At 38.2% G+C, this 22890-nt stretch overlaps 1 protein-coding gene across 1 annotated transcript in view; it reads right to left on the bottom strand.

The window, feature by feature from the left end:
• Positions 1–708: 708 nt before the first annotated feature.
• The window catches only part of HAO1 (hydroxyacid oxidase 1), a 57526-nt gene continuing 35344 nt past the window's right edge, over positions 709–22890 (bottom strand). The window contains exons 5-8 of the mRNA XM_001167611.6: positions 12895–12986; positions 3436–3594; positions 3254–3323; positions 709–1390 (exon numbers count right to left, since the gene is read on the bottom strand). Of these exons, the coding sequence (XP_001167611.1) occupies positions 1320–1390; positions 3254–3323; positions 3436–3594; positions 12895–12986 (392 nt within the window). The 3' untranslated portion in view covers positions 709–1319. The remainder of the gene's footprint in view (positions 1391–3253; positions 3324–3435; positions 3595–12894; positions 12987–22890) is intronic.

A 22890-nucleotide genomic window follows, 5' to 3' on the forward strand; every position in this document is an offset into this window, starting at 1 on the left:
AAGTCACGTGATCAGGGCTTCATGGGCATGCTCCTCATGCAGTGGACAGGGCTCCATGCTCAGAAAGGGGACTTGGGCTTAGGGTTTGATGCTCTGTGGTTATTGGCTTGAAATACTTAATAATGTTATCATTGAATTTGTGTTTTATAAGTGATGCACGGTGCAACAATGGAACTTGTGCCAGGGACACTGAGAGCCTAGCATCATACATTGTTCCATCTCCTGTCACCTCCCCATGTCTGCTAAGTGAGTTCTTGGTTGCTGGCTCAGGCATTCTGCTTAGTATTTTTGCCCTGCACCCCCAGCAGGGTTCTGGGCATGGGCACAGGTAAGATCAAGGCAAGTTGTAAGGCAATACCCCAGGCACCTGGAAGGCTCTACTCTTGCCATGTGGGTATCCCCATGCCCAAGGAAGCATGACATGAAACAGCAAGTCTCCATGACAGCTTAAGAGAAAAACTGTGGAAGGAAGGAAAAGGGTTTTGTCTTGCTTTTTGAACAAGGGGCCCACATTTTAATTTGGCATAGTCCTCACACATTATGTAGCTACCCTTGCACATGGCTATCAATGGTAAAGAATCAAAAGAGTAAAGAAAGAGAAGTAGGAGGTATAGGAGAACCAATAAGGTATGCAGAAAGGAAACGAGGAGATAATTAAGGTTCAGAAAATAAAATTAAAATTTCATATTGTTACAAAAGGACTAGATATATTCTTCCCAAAAATGCTTTATTTCTCTCTAAGAAGTAACATACATCCTAAAACATTTGGATATATTCAGACACTAAAGATGTGATTGGAAATCTACATTCAAAGAAGTATCACCAATTACCGCCACCCATTCCAATTCTATCCAGTGCTACCTTCTCAAAGTTGTGAATCAGTCATTACCAACACTTTGAACCTGAGCTTACAATTTAAGAACCACTGTTTTAAAGACATGTAAACAGAATACAGGTTAATAAACAATGAGATCATTATCTTTTCACCTTAGTGTTTGCTACCTCCAATTTTACTAAAGGATACAGCACTTTAGCCTGCCAGGGGATGACGTTGTCTAAACACATTTTCAATGTTTTCTTTTTAACAGTTAATATATTTCCAGGATGAAAGTCCATTTCTTTCTAAAAGGTTCCTAGGACACCCATTGAAAAGTCAAAAGCAATGAAATAAAAGGGATTGCTATTTTGTTGGAAAAGAACGACACCCTTTGTATTGAAGTGGGGAATTACAGACTGTGGTCACCCTCTGCACAGTGTCTCTTTGTCAAGTAATACATGCTGAAAAAAAAATAATACAGATGGGAAAATATTGTGCACTGTCAGATCTTGGAAACGGCCAAAGGATTTTTCCTCACCAATGTCTTGTCGATGACTTTCACATTCTGGCACCCTGAAAAAATAATGTACACATTTAATATGAACTGAATGCAATAATAATCAGGCAGGTAATCGTTTTCCCAAGGAATGTAAAATTTGACAAATGTAAGGTTTATGATTCAAGGTAGGCTTGCCAAATCTTATGTGGCATGAGACCATTTTTTATTACCTAAACAGTCCTTAACACAAAATGACTGGCACATATTTTTATTAACACAAAGAGTATATTCTTTCTGCCACATTTAATAGAGAGTCAGTGACTGAAAGCTCTCTTTTAGGATATGTCTGTAGCAAATTAAAATGCATAGTGAGGATTCACAGAATGGCATTCTTCTTGTTGAGGCTCTGTCTGCAGACTGAGTACAGTGGTGAGTAGACCATTTATCTGGGGAGTTTTACCTATGGGAACAATCCAGATCATATGGATTACAGAAAATGAAACCCTCTTTACCTTCAAAAATGGGGTAGCTGATAATCAACTCACAGCCATTCTTTCTAGCTACAGGTTCTTTCTGAGTCAAATTAGAAATAGTCACTAGTAATATCTTAATGTGTATTTATTTATTTATTTATTTATTCTTTCAGCAAATATGTATTGTTTGTGTGCCAGGCACTGCTCTAGACACTGAAAATACTGCAATCAAGACAATAAAGCCCCCTGCCTCATGTATCTTATGTTGTAAAGGGGAAACAGATAATATATAATGCATATAATTTTAAAAGGAAATTCTATGATAGATGATATATAGGAGACAATAGGTGCTATGGAAAAAGGATGAAAGAAAACTGGAAAAGAAAACTGGGAGTCGAATAGATGGGTGGAGGATAAACTGCTATTTGAAACACAGTAATCAGGATAGGCACCTTTAAGAAAGTACAATTTATGTGAACACATGAAAGATGAGAAGTTTTTCATGTAGCTGTCTGGAGGAAGAGCATCCAGGCAGAGTGAACAACCATTGCAAATACCCCAAGGCTGAAACATATCTCACATAGTCAAGGGACATCATGAGGCAAAATGTCACATGGGTAGAATAAGTAAGGGTGACATTAATAGAAGTTGGGATCAGAAAGATGATGGGAGTCAAACCATATGAGGCCTTGTAAACCACTATAAAGACTTTGGCATTTACTCTGAGTAAACCAAAAGCCACTGGGGGTTTTCTGATCAGAAAAGTAACATGATCTCAATGAATGTTTAAAAGAACCGTTCTGGCCGCCATGATCAGAACAGACTGGGAGAGGGGAGATAGGTGAGAATAGACGTGCCCACCCACAATGTCCATGGGATGAGAGACAATGATGGCTCCAGCCAGGGCGGTGGCAGTGGAGATGACAGGGAGGTCAGATTCTGATTATATTTTGAAGATCGAGCCCCTATGAGTAAGAAGGTGTGAGAGAAAAGAAGAGTCAAGAATGACTGAAGATTTTTGTACTGAGCAACTGAAACTATGGGATTAACATGAACTGATGGAGAAACTGCAGGTGGAGCAGGTTTAACGTGGAAAGTTAGCAGCTTAGTTTTGGACAGGTAAGAGTTTGGGATGCCACTTAGATGTCCGAAGGGAGCTGTTGACTATCCAGGTAGATGTATGTGTTCATGTGTTATGAGATGAGGAAGAATATGATGTTACAACCACCTCCAAGTACTCGTACTCACCAAAATATTCCTAATAAAGCTGTGAAAAACAGGTTAAGTAATTACTAGAGACTGCACATGCAGAGTTCCTCAAAGCTGTAAATATGGAGTCAACGTCAAATTTAATATACTCAAATGATCCCACACTCTTCCCTTTCAAATTCACTTCTCTCCACCAAGGACCTTGACTTAAAGATCATAAAAGAAAAGAAAGTTGTAAACAAGAATGAGTCTTACCACTCAGAGCCATGGCCAACCGGAATTCTTCCTTTAGTATCTCGAGGACATCTTGAACACCTTTCTCCCCCTAACCAAGTGAAAAGATACAGAACTATTGTGTAAATCAGTCTGACTTGTTTTATTCATTTGTTTTACTGTCAAGTTGTCTATTTTATATATTCATTTCTTTGTCCAGTTACCTGGAAAGCTAAGCCCCAAACGATTGGTCTCCCCACAAACACAGCCTTGGCGCCAAGAGCCAGAGCTTTCAGAACATCAGTGCCTTTCCGCACACCCCCGTCCAGGAAGACTTCCACCTTCCCTTCCACAGCCTCCACAATTTCTGGCAGAACATCAATCTGGGGAAAGAAAAGTTCAATAATGTGACTCTATTAACACTGAATTGTTATTCAACTCCACCTCCAAAAACCACTGACACATCCAGCTAGGGCTTAGAGTGAAAGAAGCCAAGTAGGTTTGGGGTAAATGGTAAAATTATTTCCTCCTCAAAGAAGAGAGGTACAAATGCTAGTAACTAAAACACCAACTAAATTTGGAAATGAGCAGCTTATTTTTCTTTTAAAGTGCAAGGTTGTCTTTTTTTCTGTTTCTTATATTCAAAGATTGTCATCAAAAAATTATAAACATAAAACACTTGATCTTTCATAACTTTTTTGTTTTTTTTTTTTTGAGAGAGGGTCTTGCTCTGTCCCCCAGGCTGGAGTGCAGTTTTGTGATCTCGGCTCACTGCAACCTCTATCTCCAGAGTTCAAGTGATTCTCCTGCCTCAGTCTCCCAAGTAGCTAGGATTACAGGTGCCCACCACCATGCCTAGTTAATTTTTGTATTTTTAGTAGAGACGGGGTTTCATCATGTTGGCCAGACTGGTCTCGAACTCCTGACCTCAAGTGATCTGCCTGCCTCAGCCTCCCAAAGTGCTGAGATTATAAAATGTATAAAAGTAAATGAAGTATTTTATTGACATAAATTATTCTGAACATTACTCATTGCAAGTCAATTGTTAAAATTCATACTCAGATAATAGTGCAAGCAGTGTGTAAAATGCAAACACAACTAATAATAAAACAACTTAGTCTCTTATTTTCTCATCCAAAATATTTTGCATCCAACCATATATTAAAGAACACTCTGTGAAAACATTTTTCTTGTTTTTAAGGAATATGACCACTTGCACCATAAAGATCTTGGTCTTGATTGGCAGTTGGTGATGATGGACATAGGTTGGCATCAAAGTGCACTTGCCTGCAACTTAGCCTTGGCCACTTTGGCTGATAACATGTGAGCAGAGCTGGTAGAATGCCATTTCTGAGCATAGGCCTTAAGCAACCTCATGTATTCCCACTTACTTTTTTGCACCTTGTCATTTGCCATGAGAAGACCGTCCACCAGGTATTGTTTCCCCCTCATCTTTGGCCCCAGGATAAATATTCAGGAAGCAGAGCTAGCACAGCCAAGCCCAGCTGGAGCTGACAGTTGGATACCAGCCACCTAGCTAGTACCAAGCCTAGATCAGTAGACACTGGTCAATACAAACTTTCGTGGAAATCATTTATTTCAATGATTTAAATCACTGAGTTTGGGATTGTTCATTTTATAATGTCATATGGCAGTAGCTAACTAATACAATTGGCTACTTTGATGTGAATCTGCATTTGAGAATTAAAACAATTTACAAGGTGAGCTAGAGGTCGAAATCTGTAGAAATCACCCACATTCATCCCAAAATGTAAAAATCTAAATTAAGTACTGTTCCTATTTAAAATGTATGCTGAGGAAGCTGCCATACACTCAAGTCCACCTTTTCCAGAAATAATTGTGCTGAAATCACTCAGAGGTTATCCCACTTCTACCCTAAAACTTTAGAGGGTTTTATGTATGAGGCTGAAGACCAAACAGGGCTACAGATTGGAAGGAAGTGAAGGTAACACTTGGCATGTGGCCCCTAAATGTTTGGCAGGTAATGCAATTTTCCTCTTTCCCTTTTAGCTTTTCTGCCTTGCCAAACATGCTTTGGATCTATTTACATATGTCCCTTTTCCTATACATAGTCCTCTTTTTGCATTCAGGCAAGTTACATCAACATATAAATGCTACAATTTCCAAGCCATGATGCAAGCTATAATTAAGCATATTTCCCCATTTGAAACCAGAACCAAAAAAAAATACTATCTAGCTTGGGTTCAATACACATTTTCAAAGTCAGTCAAATCAAGTGTGTTTAGGTAATTTCCAATGCCAACCCCGGCCTAAAAGTAAACTAATAAAGGTACTTAAAAATGTGAATCCTGAGTTAAAAAACAGAGCCCAGATTTGTGTTTCATGTGTCTGTGAACAACAATGTTCCATCTATTGCTAGGTGTTTCAATCCTCCCTTTTTTCTTTCAATAGCTGCAGTTTTACTAGGTGTATATTACACAAAATAATTCTGATCAAACAGATTAGATAAATAAATACAGTAGACAGACTCACTATGTTATGTCCCTGTTTATGTTTCCCTCTTTTCAGCTTTCTATACATCTGTGAGACCATTCATTTTAGCTATTTCCTTAGTGCTTCTTCGGGCAAGTAATTGTGGGTTTAACTCCACTGGAGTTAATCTCCAGGAAAATATGGTAAGATCCCTGTATACTGTTGCTCATTCATCCCTCTATTCACTGTTTTATCAAACACTTTATAAAGGACCTGGTATATTTAAGGCACTAACGTCAGGCAGAGTAAGGGATGTAGAAAGAAACCCACAGGGATCTGACTCGCAAAGAGAATCCTCTTTCTCATTTGTGTTCAAGTCACACTCTTCCAGAATGCTCCCTGCACAACTTGCTCCCCCAACCCCTCCCCCAAACACAACTTCTGCTGGCAAGGAGCTCTCACCTTTCCATCTTCCTACTGCATCGATTGTTATACTCTTGATTTCTGACATTTTAGGTATGGAAACCTTTGTTCAAATCAAAATAGTTTAAAATAAACAAAAGTAGATGGAACCAGAGGTGCTTAGTTAAATGCAAAAGAGACAGAGTCCAAGTCACTGCCCATAAATCCTCCCTTGACTGTCTACCCACCCCACCCATCACACTTCACCACGCAGCCCTAAGGGGCTTTTCCTAAGCACACTTAGAAAATCACTGGTTCATATACATTTTGCTGATTGTTTGCAACTGCAAAAATGGCTGCAATGATCTCCTCTTTATCTTCATTTCCTTGCAACATTATGGGAGAAAGGGAAAGGAAGGAGGGTTCTGTTCTGCCACCTTAGATCTGAATTGAACTTGTGATTTGCTTTCATCAGTGGAATTGAGAGAAGTGACAGGATGCCCATTCTAAGCCTAGATCTCAGGAGGCCTTGCATGCTTCCACTCACTCTCTAGGAGACCTGCCACTTCATGAGAATGCTGGAAGATGTGAGACAATGCAGAGCCATCCCTGCTGAGCTCATCCTATGACAGCCTCCTAGTAGGCCTAGTAGCTGGCCACAGACACATGTGAATGAGTCCAGCCAAGACCAGAGAAACACTGAGCAGATCTCAGCCCAAATTGCCAACCCACAAAATTGTAAAATGTAATGATGACGATTGTGGTTTAGCCAGTAAGTTTCAGAGTGGTTTGTTACACAGCAAAAGCCATCCGATACATTAAATGTTTCTCAAAGATGGAATTGCATGGACTTTTTACAGAAGAAAATTTAAATCCCTTTAGCACTTCACAGAACATCCCCAAGAACTTAACAACCCAAATGCTTATTCTATAAAAATGTTTTGCCATTGATAATTTTCACTGTGAAAGAAAGTCATTATTTCTAAGCTTGAGGTAGTTTGTGTCCAGATAGCATCAAAATGAAAATGCAAAATTGAAAAAAAAATGCTCATAGGATTCAAATACTCCAGAGAATCTTAATTTGAGAAGATCTAGTGCTATGTATTTTAGAAACCAATTTGATTCCATCCTATTATTCTCTAATTACTTCAGATCCAATCTGGATCACATTATAACCATGAGGTAATAAGCATATTTTTAACACAATCTTATTTTTTAGTTTTTCTGGGGTGTAGCAGAGGCTGGCAACTCTTCTCAGAAGCAACATAATAAGATGAACTGAAGTTAAATTACTGTTCTAGGACTCCTAGTGACAGTAAGTATTTCTCCACATAAGCAAACTCTGTGATTTATATTAGCCTGGTGCAAAAGTAATTGCAGTCTTTGCCATTAAAAGTAATGGTGAAATTACTTTTGCACCAACCTAATAGAAGTGTATAATTCATATTGTTGTCCACTTTCTTTTTGTAAGCAACACAATACTGTGAAGATGTTTGGGCTTAAAAGTCTCATTGGCTTACTCACCTAGCCCTTATACCCTGAGAAAGGTGAGACAAGACTCCCATTTCGGTGCTCTTCCCATGACATCATGCTGCCTCCATGGCTCTGACTTATGACATAACAAAATCTGCAGTGTAGCAAGTTCTTCTGTGCAAGTACTGAGACCTGGACACCACAGCCTCCCCCAAGACCTTTACCGCTCACAGAAAAACCCACACACTGAGGGAACTTTGTACTTTGCAGTACACCAAATCCTTTCTCACATTTCTCTCATCATCATGAGCCTTAAATTTGCTCTAAAGTGTGAGGCAAAACTCAAGCAAGTATCTCCCCTCATGTATACGACATGCAAAGAGGAGGGTTATGATTTGTTTTGTTTTGTTTTGTTTTGTTTTTGAGACAGAGTCTTGCTCTTGTTGCCCAGGCTGGAGTACAATGACACAATCTTGGCTCACTGCAACCTCCATCTCCCAGGTTCAAGTGATTCTCCTGCCTCAGCCTCCCAAGTACCTAGGATTACAGATGCCAACCACCATGCCCGGCTAATTTTTGTGTATTTAGTAGAAGCAGTGTTTCACCATGTTGACCAGACCGGTCTCGAACTCCTGACCTCAGATGATCTGCCTGTCTTGGCCTCCCAAAGTGCTGGGATTATAGGCATGAGCCACCGTACCCAGCTGGTTATTGTCTTTTGTTTGTTTTTTAATTTTAAATTTTTATTTTATTTTCCATAAGTTATTGGGGTACAGGTGGTATTTGGTTACATGAGTAAGTTCTTAAGTAGTAATTTTTGAGATTTTGGTGCACCCATCACCTAAGCAGTATACACTGCACCATATTTGTTGTCTTTTATCCCTTGCCACCCCCTATTCTTTCCCCCAAGTCCCCAATGTCCATTGTATCATTCTTATGCCTTTGCAACCTCATAGCTTAGCTCCCACATATCAGTGAGAACATACGATGTTTGGTTTTCCATTCCTGAGTTACTTCACTTAGAATAATAGTGTTCAATCTCATCCAGGTCACTGCAAATGCTGTTAATTCATTCCTTTTTATGGCTGAGTAATATTCCATCATATATATGTACCACGGTTTCTTTATCCACTCATTGATTGATGGGCTTTTGGGTTGGTTCCACGACTTTGTAATCGTGAATTGTGCTTCTATAAATATGTGTGTGCAAGTATCTTTTTCGAATAATGACTTATTTTCCTCTGGGTAGATAGCCAGTAGTGGGACTGCTGGATCAAATGGTAGTTCTACTTTCAGTTCTTTAAGGAATCTCCACACTGTTTTCCATAGTGGCTGTACTAGTTTACATTCCTACCTGCAGTGTAGAAATGTTCCCTGATCGCTGCATCCATCTACTGTTTTTTGATTCTTGGATTATGGCCATTCTTGCAGGAGTAAGGTGGTATCGCATTGTGGTTTTGATTTGCATTTCCCTGATCATTAGTGATGTTGAGCATTTTTTCATATGTTTGTTGGCCATTTGTATATCTTCTTTTGAGAATTGTCTATTCATGTCTTTAGTACACTTTTTGATCAGATTGTTTGTTTTTTTCTTATTTGTATGAGTTCGTTGTAGATTCTGGATATTTGTTTTTCATCAGATGTATAGATTGTGAAGATTTTCTCCCATTCCATGGATTGTCTATTTACTCTGCTGACTTCATTTTGCTGTGCAAAAAGCTCTTTAGTTTAATTAACTCCCAGCTATTTCTCTTTGTTTCTATTGCATTTGCTTTTGGGTTCTTGGTCATGAAATCATTCCCTAAACCAATGTCTAAAAGGGTTTTTTCAATGTTATCTTACAGAATTTTTATAGTTTCAAGTCTTAGGTTCGGTTATTGTTTTTTAAAAAACAGTCTCAGGGAACAAACTCAAAAGCCCTTCTAGACGTGTCCATATTCTCTCAGCGAGAGGGAAATAAGCAACACCATTTGGCTATTTTTCCCTTAAAATCTAGTTAGATTTGATTTCAGTATATTTATATTTAATTTTTAGAAAACAATTTGGCCTGCCCACTAAGTCTACATCTCCATACACAAGTGAGTCATGAATCTGAGAAAAAGCTTTGTGCTGTGACCAACCTCTCCACCCTCCTCAGAGGAGGTCTTCACTTTCCACGTCTGTTTACCTGCAACCAACATTTAATATCACCTAGAACAGTGTGTCTCTGGGAGCAAAACTGAGTTTCAAAGAGCTGACAACTTCCAGTTTTCATTACTTTTCATCTTTTGTTTGTTTGTTTTGTTTTTTGAGACAGAGTCTCACTCCGTCGCCCAGACTTGAGTGCAGGGGCATGGATCTCGGCTCACTGCAACCTCCACCTCCCTGGTTCAAGCAATTCTCCTGCCTCAGCCTCCCAAGTAGCTGGGATTACAGGAGTGCACCACCATGCCCAGCTAATTTTTGCATTTTTAGTAGAGACGGGGTTTCACACATCGGCCAGGCTGCTCTCGAAATCCTGGCCTCAAGTGATCCACTTGCCTTGGCCTCTGAAAGTGCTGGGATTACAGGCGTGAGCCACCACTTGACTGTATAATCCTACAATATACAAAGACTTACTTGGTTCCTACCATTAGTGCTTTAGGAAAAACTCAACGCAATATGCACACCCAATATTCCCTGCCATCATTTACTCCGCCATCACAGCCACACAATTGGTCTATGAATGTCACTAAATCAACCTGCTAGTTCAGTGAAACAACAGACCACTACTAGTTGGCTAAAGTATTTGTTCTACTCTTTTTCCAGTTGTGTGGATAAATTCAAATGGTCATCCCAATTCCAACCATCTATATAATAACTACCACTGAAGGGTTCCGATAAAAGGGAAAATATTTATATAAGAATCCAGTTCTGAGAGAGGTGGTGGTCTGGAAAGTTCACCCACATTACTTAGTAGATAGATAGATAGGTAGATAGATAGTAAATATATATATATACACACATATATATATATACACATATATATATTTAACAAATATATATATTACTTAGTAAATATGCATAGATATATAAAGTTTTGTTATATGATGCTAGTTACTTTGCCTGTGTAAATCACATTATGAAACATTACAGTTGAAAGGTTTAAATTTTAAAAGATGAAGAAACCAAGATAGGGAGCAGAAAGCAATTCCCTCTGTCCTTCTGCAGTTCAGGCCCTCCTTCTGTCTTTTCTTGGCTATGGTAATTTTAAAGACTACCTCATTGGCCTTTCTGCCTCTTGTCATGACAAAATCCACTTTATGAGACTCATTGCTGCTAAGCCAAGGCTCTTCTATTGCACACCCAATGACTCATAATAGTCAAGGATCTCCTTCCTTATCTATCCAGGCAGATGCATTTCCCAAAACTCTCCCACTCCCACTGAAACCGCCTTTGCAAAAATTATAACTGAGAAAAATATGTCAGTGAAAGAGATCTCGCCTAACTGACTCCATCTTGATTCTAACGGCCAAGCTTTCCTTGTTCATTGCTGAGTGTAGGCCAAACTAACTTTGGGAGAAACTTAGTTCATACTTCAATTTTGAAACAAAGATGATAACAGCCCTTTACCAAAGCAAAACCCCATTCCTGCCTAGGGACTAGGCTGCCTTTGCAGGACTAACAAATTAGTCACAAGATTAGAAATTATGGTTTAGGAGTCATGCAGCTGTAGGCTACAAGATTCTGAACCTCCCCAAATTGCTCCTGGGGATAACGTCACCATTGTAAAACCGAAAAGCAATGCTTGAGATATTTTGCAGACCCTGTACCTGGATCAGTTGGCACCACTGTCTGATAAACTGGTTCATCTGGTCTTGTGGCCTTCAACCAGGAACTGACTCAGAGCAAGAGGACAATTCGACTCTCTATGATTTTTATCTCCCACCTGACCAATCAGCACTCGCCACTTTCCAACCCCTTCCCCACCAAATTATCCTTAAAAACCCTAAAACCCAGTTTTTCAGAGAGACTGATTTTAGTAATAATAAAACTCCAATCTCCCAGTACAGCTGGCTCTGCATGAATTAAACTCTTCCTCTATTGCAATTCCCCTGTCTTGATAAATTGGCTCTGTCTATACAGTGGACAAGGAGAAACGGTTGGGCAGTTACAGCATCAGACACTGCAAACAAGATGGATTATTTAGTATTCCCTGAGCACATCTCACTCTTTCCCATTTTACTCTTAGGCTTATCACACTGCAAAGAGGGTCCACATGGGGCCAGAGCAGAAGCAAAAAATATCTGCAACATCATTGCTCCATCTACAAGAGGCTTGGCCAAATCCCCACAAGTGGACAGCACATAAGGGAACCACTTGATAGCACCCCACCAACGGCCCCCGGCCCCCATTCTGGATCATGGGTCCATAAAATCCACCCCAGGAAATGTGTCCCTCTCCATGGCTTCGGATCCATTTCTGGACCCCCAGTCTCTGATCTTAAAATCTACCCTAAGTGCCTCTGTCGGTTTTCTTGGCTTTAGGATCTTCAGGGTCTAATTGCTCTTCGATACAGTTCTATTCAGTCCCACACCTTTCAGGACAGTTTAGTTCACTTTTACATCTAGATTTTGGACTCTGATTTGCCTACTCCAGTGCATAAAAACCAAAGATGCACATTGGAATCTCCTGATAGCTTTAAAAAAATACTAGTGCCTATACACCCCTAAGCCCCAACCAGAGATTCTGATAAATAGACCTGGGGAGCAGATCAGGATTCTTTAAAGTTCCCCAGATGATTCCAATGTGCAGCCAAGGTGGTTCACAACTCAGCCAGAGTAGCCTATTTGCAGCTCACTTCCCGTTGCCCGGACCTAAGCCTTTTTTCTCCTTTTCCCAACTCTCCACCATTTCTCTGCAGCTTTTCAACCGCCACCCCACAGGAAATTCCTATTATGTCCCTCCTCCTGATTTCTTGTCTCAATTGTACTGATGATCTCAGATTCTACCACAGCCTTTGAAATCCCACAATTCTCTGTTAGCTCATGTCCTTGGACATTCATGGCATAATCCTTTCTTTCATACTCCAGTTTACATACCTATTGGTGTATCTATGAATGCCAGAATAATCCTTGCCCACAAATGACTTATTATTTAACAGAGACTTTCATAGGTTACAAATAAATGCACTGGGCTAATTAAACATAAATAAATTTTTAACTTGGGTAGTTATGTGCCACTAAACTTAAAATCCAAGATCTCACATATTTGCACGTATTTCACCTTGAGTGATTACACAAAGTACACACAGAGAGGAGGAAGACATAGAGATAGTAACACACTGATGGAAATGGGAACTCCAAAAGGAAATCTTAGCATTTGCCAAAACTCACAGTGGCTGGCACCCCATCGAGTTGTCGAGCCCCATGATTCGACACCAAGATCCCATTCAAGCCATGTTTAACAGCTTCCCTGGCATCATCACCTGGAGAGAGTAAAACAAGCACCTTAGGGAAACTGTAACTTAACAGGCAGCTTGGGTTTAGAGTCCTCCACATTCCAGTCAAATGGAGGCTGACTCCCATCTGCATACCTGGGTCAATAATCTTAGCATAAAAGTATACCCTAGGGTTAGCGCTAGAATATTAGTGGTAGTTTTCTTGGCCAAAAACAACAAAAAAAATGTTACCACTTACGGCAATTTAATTGTAAAATATACAAAAGTATCAATAGATAATACATTGACATAAAGCGTGTTTATCTTTATAAGGGTATACTCTTGCTAAATATTTTCAATTAATAAGATTATACCATTTTATCATTTAGCAAAATTATTCCTCAACAATTTGGATAGCCAAAAAAAAAAAAAAAGTAAAAATGTCAAGCACTGTAAATGTAACAGGCAGTGCACAAACCTATTTCAAAAAACAATCTTTAATAACAAGTTGTAATAGCTTTAGTAACTATTTTAAGTAATATTGTTCTATAAGTAAATATATGTTTGCTCATTGAAATGTATAAAAAATTGGCCAGGTGCAGTGGCTCACGCCTGTAATCACAGCACTTTGGGAGGCCAAGGCGGGCAGATCACGAGGTCAGGAGTTCAAGACTAGCCTGACCAACATGGTGAAACCCCATCTCTACTAAAAATACAAAAAAACAAAAACAAAAACAAAATTAACCAGGCCTCAGGCCTATTGGCAGGTGCCTGTAGTCCCAGCTACTCAGGAGGCTGAGGCAGGAGAATCGTTTGAACCTGGGAGGCAGAAGTTGCAGTGAGCCAAGATTGCACCACTGCACTCCAGCCTGGGTGACAGAGTGAAACTCCGTCTCAAAAAAAAAAAAAATTAAAATTCTATGCTACATCTCTAATCATGTTTTAAAATATATTAATTTCTGAAAGTTCAGTTTAAAAATAGATTACTGTTCTCTTAAATCTACTTGCAACATTTAAAAACATATTTTATATTCTAAACTATTATTTTTAGCATGTCCTAATAACAAACCATTTGCTAAAAGAATCATGAAAACAAAACTGGTTCTCAAGTTTAACATTCAAAATGCAATACTAAGCAAAAACAACTGGTTCAAGAGCGTAGCAAAAATCAGGTTTTGGAAATTTAAGCAAATGGGTATAGGTCGTTGGTAATCTGTAAAATTAAGCAATGGAGATAATGGGCAGACTTGACTAAGAATAATTTTAAAAGACAAGATAATTATTTTATAAATTATATGCTATCATTTTCCAAACTTTGTTTTATACAAGGCTATTTTTCAACTATTCTTATTTTTTTCAAATGATGATAGTGATATTTTTCTCCTAAAATTATAGGTATAGGAAACTGTTAAACCTATATGCTATAGACTAAATATTTATATCCTCTCAAAATTTGTATGTTGAAGCTCTGATCCCCAATGTGATGGCATTTGGAGATGGGGTCTTTGGGAGGTGATTAGGATTAGATTAGATTTCTAACTGCCTTTCTTTTCTTTTCTTTTTTCCATTTACTGTGAAACTTCAGAATATTATCAAGTTCTTCAAACTTTTCAATTATTTGATCTAACCTATTAGGTCACCTTATTCCCCACCTGGAGATAACCCCTGGAGCCCTCTGCCTTCCTGTTCCATTCTGTTGTGGCTACTCACAAGACATAATGTCTGCCTTCAGCTTTGAGTTTGCTCTTCTTCTGTCTGAATTGAATATCTTGTAGTCTGAGTATGCCCTCATTTGGTTTATATTCTCATTTGTTTGTAGTAGATTCCTTTGTTATTTTCTTAAAAAGGATCCAAGGGAGGTAAACTTACAGACCACCTAAATAGCTTCTCTTGTGTGTGAATGACAATAGGATTGGGTATAATAATCTAAATGGAAAAACCATTTTCCTCAGTCCATTGTTAAAGACATCAGTCCATTGTCTTCTAGTACCCATTGCTGATGAAAGGACTGACACCAGTTTGATTTGAATTATTTTATAAGTAAACAGTTTTATGTTTGTTTTATCTCTTTATACACATTACTTTTCTGAAATTTCATAAGGAACATGATAAGTTGTGATTTGTTTTCTCACTCTAATGACTTACATTATCAGCATTCGGAAATTGTTGGTCTTTAATAATTTCCTCTAGGCCTCTTTCTTTTACTTTTCTACCTGAAACTCCTATCAGTTGGATATTGGACATTTTAAAGTTGTCTTCATGTACATTCATATAATAATTTTTTCTTTCTATTTATCTTATTGTTCTCATTGTTGTTTTACCCTTTGGGAAATGTTATTGACTTTACTGCTCAGCCATTCAGTCATTTCAGCAATCATGTTTTTAATCTTTGAGAGCTCTTTTTTATATTCGACTTCCCCTTTTTTAAAAAAATCAGAAGTCATTTTTCTAATCATTGGGAACTCTTCTTTATGCTCTAATTTTCTTTTCATGGCAGATTCTTCCTATTTATATATATTTTTTCAACTTTTTTGAGTATCATTTGGATTTTTTAAAATTCTTTTTCTTGTTTTATCTCTTTTTCCTGGGATAAGCTTTTCCATAGATTCATCTTGATTTTTTATGTTTTGGTGTTTCTGATATGCCTAGTGATGCTAAATTTTCCATTTATATTTAAGGAAGAAAGATTGAGGAACTGCCCTGTTTTGTAAATTAGTTTCATTCTTGCCAAGTCCTTGTCTGGAGTGGAAATTCTTTCTTGGAACTCCATGTAAGAAAATGCAGGAAATGTCAACTAAGAGGCAATTAGACTGTGAGCTCCTCAAGTGTCAGAATCAGGACAGCATCATGTCATATTGGAAATGCCACCCACCCATATTTCATCCCAGCCATTCATTAATTTCTTTAGAAAGGATCAGCTATTTTCTTATTGAGAAGTCAGTGCCAAGTGTCCATTGTTGCACAAGAAGTAGGGTGGGAGCAGGATTGCTGGCAGGCATAACAGCTTCCTATATTGATCTTCAGTCAGTCCCCTTGTGTTTCGTCTTCACTACCCTCTCTGCCATCCTTGCAGACTATATACCTACAGCCTCTCAAGCATTCTATTACATAATCTACCCCTACCTCCTCTAGGATTTCCTGAAAGCCTATCTCAAGGTACAGTTTTCTGTATGTTTTCCTGCTGTCAACAGGCTTTCAAAAGTTTCTTAAAATTTCTCTGCTGTTTCTGTCCTCTATCCTCCTTTGCTTTGCTGTCATTGGTGTATAAATATTTGCATTTCTATACTTTAATTTCAGTGGAGTCTTGACTTAACAAGAGAATTCATATGTACTCAGTCCATCATTTTAAACCAGAAGCCCAGTACACTTTCATCTCAAATGTATTTCATAAATGGTTCTCTAAAGATAGGGCCTCAATGGACTACCATAGAACTTTCTGTGATAATAAAAATGTTCTAGATCTGTGCACGTCCATCATACAGTACCACTAGTCATGTAGCCACTGACCAACTGATATGTGGCAGTGTGACTAAGAAACTGGAATTTTGCCTTTATTTCATTTTAATTAACTTATATAGCTGTCATATTGCACAGCTCACCTTCAATGTTTCCATGAGCTTACCTGTCCTAATAGACGTAGCATGGTATTTATTTTAAAAACCTAGGTGTAGTCATAAATAACCTTATTAGACAGTATAAAATAATATTCTGAATTGGTGTGGTTTGCCCTGGTTATCTAGTTATGTACAGGATCCTGAACTTCAAGTCAAATGTAAAAAACAACAACAACAAAAAAAAAAACACTTAAACATAGACAATGGTATTTTTTCAAACCTCATAATTGAGCATATGTATAGCTCTCCAGTTTACATTCCTGTGTCTGCCACCATGTAGCTACAACCTGCATTATGAGAAATTAAATATTATCAATAAACAGATCCCGTACAGGAGGAAGAAGTGATTCACTGCTTAGGGTAAGTCATCAGACCACCTGGACTTAAATCCCACATCTGCTGCTCGCTTGCTGTGTAAGTGGCAAGTTTCTTAACTTCTCGGTGCATCATTGTCCTAAGCCATAAAATGAGGATAGAGATCCACATATGATTAGCTTGTGGATTAAATGAGTTGAATGTGTGTTTAGAAAGTGCCTGATACATGTTGAACACTCAGATAAATATTAACTATTATTACCATTTTCCTCTGATGGTGCAGGGAATATAAACTAAAAAGATGAGTAGGTGGAGAAAGATTTATTTGCAGGATGCGTTTGGCAACTCTATTTGGGTTCTGTTTATAACAGTTTTATCCTAGTCAAGATTACTATGATAAAGTGCCTCCCATTTGAATTAAATGTTTCTTAAGTAAAAGTCTGTTATCTGCCATCATTTCAAGTGGTTTTTATATTCTGCAGGTAGTATTGGGAATATAGGGAGAAATGACATAATGATTTGCTCAGAGGATAGGATTGTGAATTTCTAGAGAAGCAAAGACAATAAGGATAATTTATAACCAGATATAAGCCCCTTTTATTAGCTGCTTATGCAGCCTCGTCCACAGTTTTACAATTTATTTTAACACAGAGAGAAAAGCAATTTTGCCTTAATGAAAGGGCCAAAATATTCCCACTTAGCAAAATGTTCATGAATCTTGGATATTTTTATTAATTCTTAGAGTTTAAGAGTGTGGCATTCCATATTTGTGAATTTGCCATTAAGTACATTGATTGATAAACACAGTCGTCAATGGGCAGTGGCATTGTTTGCTATCTTATTAATATTTTATTTCCATATTTAATTTAAAACAAGGTATAAAAGTGAAATATAAGTACTCAAGTACTCAAAATGTAAGTACTCAAGATTTGAGCTCAGCCTTCAAACCCTTGGAGCTTTTGGCCTGGGAATCTGTTCTGACTTAGAGGAGAGTAGTAACTAAATCCCAGACACATGACAGCAATTTTAAAACACAATCCAGGAACATTAAGTGAATATTTTTTTAGAGTATCTTGAACAATGTATACAGGCATACCTTGTTTTATTGCACTTTGCTTTATAGCAATTTGCAGCTACTGAGTTTTTTAGAAATTGCAAATCACCACCTTGATCAGTTAGCAGCCATCAACATCTAGGAAAGACCCTCCACCAGCAAAAAGACTACAACTCGCTGAAGACTCAAATAATCATTAGCATTTTTTAGCAGTAAGGTATTTTTAATTAAGGTATGTACAATGCTCAAGTGGCATTGTGGCAACCCCGCATCAAGCAAGTGTATCAGCACTATTTTTCTAACAGCACGTGCTCAATTTGTATCCCTGTGTCACAGTTTGGTCATTCTCACTCTATTTCAAACTTTTTCATTGTTACATCTGTTACGGTGATCTGTGATTAGTGATCTTTGATGTTACTATTGTAATTGTTTTGGGGTGCCATGAAACATCGCCTTTAAAATGAGGAACTTAATAAATGTGTGTGTTCTGACTGCTCCACTCACTGGCCATTCGCCCATCTCTCTCCCTCTCCTCAGGCCTCCCTATTCCCTGAGAAGCAACAATATTGAAATCAGGCCAACTAATAACTCTACAATGGCTTCTAAGCGCTCAAGGAAGAGTCACATACCTCTCACTTTAAATTAAAAACCAGAAATTATTAAGCTTAGTGAGGAAGGCATGTGAAAGGCCAAGACAGGACAAAAGCTAGGCTCCTTGTGCCAAACAGCTAAGTTGTGAATGCAAACAAAAAGTTCTTAAAGGAAATTAAAGCTACTACTTTAGTGAACACAGAAATGATAAGAGAGCAAAGCAGCCTTATTGCTGATAGGGAGAAAGTTTGAGTGGTCTGGGTAGATGATCAAACCAGCCACCATTCTCCCTTAAACCAAAGCCTAATCTAGAGCAACACCCTAACTCTCTTCAATCCTATAAAGGCTGAGAGAGGTGAGGAAGCTGCAGAAAAAAAGTTTGAAGTTAGCAGAGGTTGATTCCTGAGGTTTAAAGGAAGGAGCCATCTCTATAACATAAAAGTGCAAGATGAAGCAGCTGAGGGCTGATGGAAAAGCTGCAGCAAGTTATCCAGGAGATCTAGCTAAGAAAATTGATGGAGGTGGCTACACTGAACAACATATTTTCAATGTAGATTAAACAGGCTGTATGGCATCTTCTTCCAAACAAGCCTTCCTCATACTGGAAGAAGATGCCATCTAGGACTTTCATAGCTAGAGAGGAGAAGTCTATTCATGGCTGCAAAGTATAACCCTAGGAATTATACGAAATCTACTCTGCCTGTGCTCTATAAATAAAACAACAGTCTGAATGGCAGCACATCTGTTTACAGCACGGTTTACTAAATATGTTAAGCCCACTGTCGAGACCTGCTGCTCAGAAAAAAAAAGATTTCTTTCAAAATATCACTGCTCATTGACAGTGCACCTAGTGACTCAAGAGCTCTGGTGGAAAAACACAAAAAGATTAATGTTTTTATGCCTGTTAACACAACCTCCACTCCATAGCCCATGGATCAAGGAGTAATTTTGACTTTCAAGTCTTATTAGTTAAGAAATATATTTAATAAGATTATAGCTGCTATAGTTAATGATTCCTCTGATGAATAAGAGCAAAATAAATTGAAAACTTTCTGGAAAGGATTCACCATCTAGATGCCATTAAGAACATTTGTGATTTACAGGAGGAGGTCAAAATATCAGCATTAACAGGAATTTGGAAGATGTTGATTCCAACCCTCATGGATGACTTTGAGGAGTTCAAGACTATGGTGGAGAAAGTCACTGCTGATGTGGCAGAAACAGTAAGAGAACTGAATTAGATGTGGAGCCTGAAGCTGTGACTAAATTGCTGCAATCATGAGATAAAACTTAAATGAATGAAGAGTTTCTTCTTATGGATGAGCAAAGAAAGTGGTTTCTTGGGATGGAATCAACTCCTGGTGAAGATGCTGTGAACATTGCTGAAATAACAACAAAAGATTTAGAATATTACACAAACTTCACAGATAAAGCAGTGGCAGTTTGAGAGGACTGACTCCAATGTTGAAAAAGTTGTACTGTGGGTAAAATGCTATCAAATAGCTTCTCATGGTACAGAGAAATCTTTCCTGAAAGGAAAAGTTAATCGATGCATCAAACTTCATTGTCTTATTTTAAGAAGTTACCGCAGCCACCTTAAACCTTCAGCAACCACTACCCTGATCAGTCAGCAACCATCAACACCTAGGAAAGACCCTCCACCAGCAAAAAGACTACAACTCGCTGAAGACTCAGGTGATCATTAGCATTTTTTATGAGTAACGTATTTTTAAATTAAGGTATATACATTGTTTTTTAGGCATAATGCTGTTGTACAAAATAGACTACAGTATAGCAAAAACATAACTTTCATATGCACTGGGAAGACAAAAAAATTATGTGACTTGCTTTATCGTGGTGGTCCAGAACTGAATCCACAATGTCTCTGAGGTATGCCTGTATATGAAGAGCTGACTAGAGAAAAGTTTCTCAGAAACACAAAGCCACAGTAGAAGTGAGACAGCCTAATTTAAATAAATTAAAAGAAAAAGAAAAGAACTCTAAAAGGCACCATGCCTTTGCTGAAAAAAGCCATTTGTTTGCTAGTGTGAGTTCTGACAAAGACCAAATTCTGTCTTAAGTACATGTTAGGAGCTTGCGTTGAAGTTCTCTAAGGGCAGTTTAACCACACACAGTAAGAGATTACATCTTCCATTCTAATTTGCATTCATTAAAATACAATTATTAAAATGGTGAGACAGTCAGATGTTTGGTCTAGATCTTCACAGTTGCTCATGATTTCATGTTCCTGAAAATATAATCTGCACTTTTCTGAAAAAGGAAAATGAAAGAGGGTGGGTGACTCTCAGTCAATCCATGTGATTTCTGCATGAGGACCTGTGAAATGGAGAAAATTGGATTTCCCAGAACTGGCCCTGCCACTGCTCCCTTCCGATCCAGATTGAGCATATGTGTTACTTGGTGCAATTGTTGTCATAGAGATGATTCTTGTTTGTTAAATAAAAGAACCAAATAGTTACAGAAAAGTAGACGATGTAAACTGTACATGTATAAATAAGTTATTTCCCTTTAAATGTCAAATGTCCCATCTCTCCTTATCTTTTTTTTTTTTTTTTGAGCTTTCTCTAATTAGATAGACTCATAGTTTTCATCAAGAAGTTCAGTAAATAAATATTTGGGCTATCTACTATGTGTAAAATGTCACAAAAATATTTAGAAACAAACCAGAAATCCATATGGATAAGAAGAAAAGAGAGGTGGTGATGATGGTGGTAGTGGTGGTCATGGTGGTCATGGTGGTGATAGGAGTGGTGGTGGTGGTAGTGGTGATACTGGTGGTGGTGTTGGAGGTGGTGGTGGTTGTCTTGGTAATGGTGGTGTTGATGGTGGTTGTGGTTATGGTGCTGGTGGTGGTGGTGGTCATAGTGGTGATGGGAGTGGTGATGGTGGTGGTGATGATAGCAGTGGTGGTGGTGGCAGTGGTGGTGGTTGTTCCTGGTAATGGTGGTGTTGATGGAGGTTGTGGCTATGGTGGTAGTGGTGGTGGTGGTGGTGGTCATGGTGGTAATGGGAGTGGTGATAATGGTGATGGGAGTGGTGATGGTGATAGCAGTGGTGTTGGGTGGCAGCAGTGCTGGTGGTTGTCCTGGTAATGGAGGTTGTGGTAGCGGTGGTGGTGGTGGTGGTGGTGGCAGTGGTCCTAGCTAAAGTGATAACAGAATGAAGATCTAGAAACCAAAATATTTTTCAACATAATGTGTGATAGTAAATCTAATTCAATTGATTTGCACATATCTTAAGGAATAAAGTTGTAGAAAATGATATACACTGGAAATCCTAGATTGAAAAGGTGGTTAAAAAATAAAATGACCTCCTTCTTTGTTCCTTATTTGAAACAATTATGGAACAAGACTAAAATTCTATTCTTCCTTAGTGTTTTAAAGCCAGATCCCCTGGGCCGTCTCTGTGATTAACTGTCTTAATTTTCTAATTTAATTATACCTTCTCAGTCCCCTCCCTGCCATTACTCTAGGTCATCTCTACAATTATCTCTTTTCTGGGCAACAACATTTCCTAAATGTCTTCCCTGACCACAATTTTGCCACCTCCATCCATTAGGTCCGTTGTGCAAAGCATGATTTCTGTAAAATGCTTATATGATGAGGTTGCTTCTCTGATCAAGACACTTCAGTGGTTTTCAGCCACTTTAAAGTCTAAATTCTCTAAATGGCTTATGTGTTTTATAAATTGTTATGCATAATTGCTTTATTCTGCCAGTACTTCAGTCTGAAGTAGAGTCTATTGGCTTGATATCATGGCAAAACTCAAGCATCATCTTTCATTCTGAAAAGTGTTTTCTAACCCACTCTTACATTATTGTCCATATTCTTTTTTAAGCCATGCCCATAGATTTCTATGCAACATTTTATTGCACCCAAAATGCTTGTTTATATAACTGTCTCCTACAAGAATAGACTGTCATTTTATCCAAGGATCTAAAATTATTTTATTTCATAAAAATATTTTAGCACACAGTAGTTATGATATTTATGGAATGAATGAGTGAGTGAATAAGAGAATGGATGAATGAATAAATAAATGAATGGCACAGAACCTTCAGGTTAATATTATTTAGTCCCCACAGTTGAATGCAGCCACAGTAAGTAGCACTAGTAATCATGGATAACAACATGGATGCAAGTAAAGGAAGTGAAACCATTATTTAAAGGTGTCTGTAAACCAAACCAATACATATTCATTGAAGTATAATCCACAAAAATTTTGAACTAGGACAATGATCAGTAGGAAACAGTGAACAATTTTTGTAGAAGTACAGAATAATGTTTGAGATGACGGATATGCTAATTACCCTCATAGGATTACTACACATTGTAGGTATTGAAACATCACTATATGC

Source organism: Pan troglodytes, chromosome 21 (genome assembly GCF_028858775.2).
Source record: "Pan troglodytes isolate AG18354 chromosome 21, NHGRI_mPanTro3-v2.0_pri, whole genome shotgun sequence".
NCBI classification, from domain to species: domain Eukaryota; kingdom Metazoa; phylum Chordata; class Mammalia; order Primates; family Hominidae; genus Pan; species Pan troglodytes.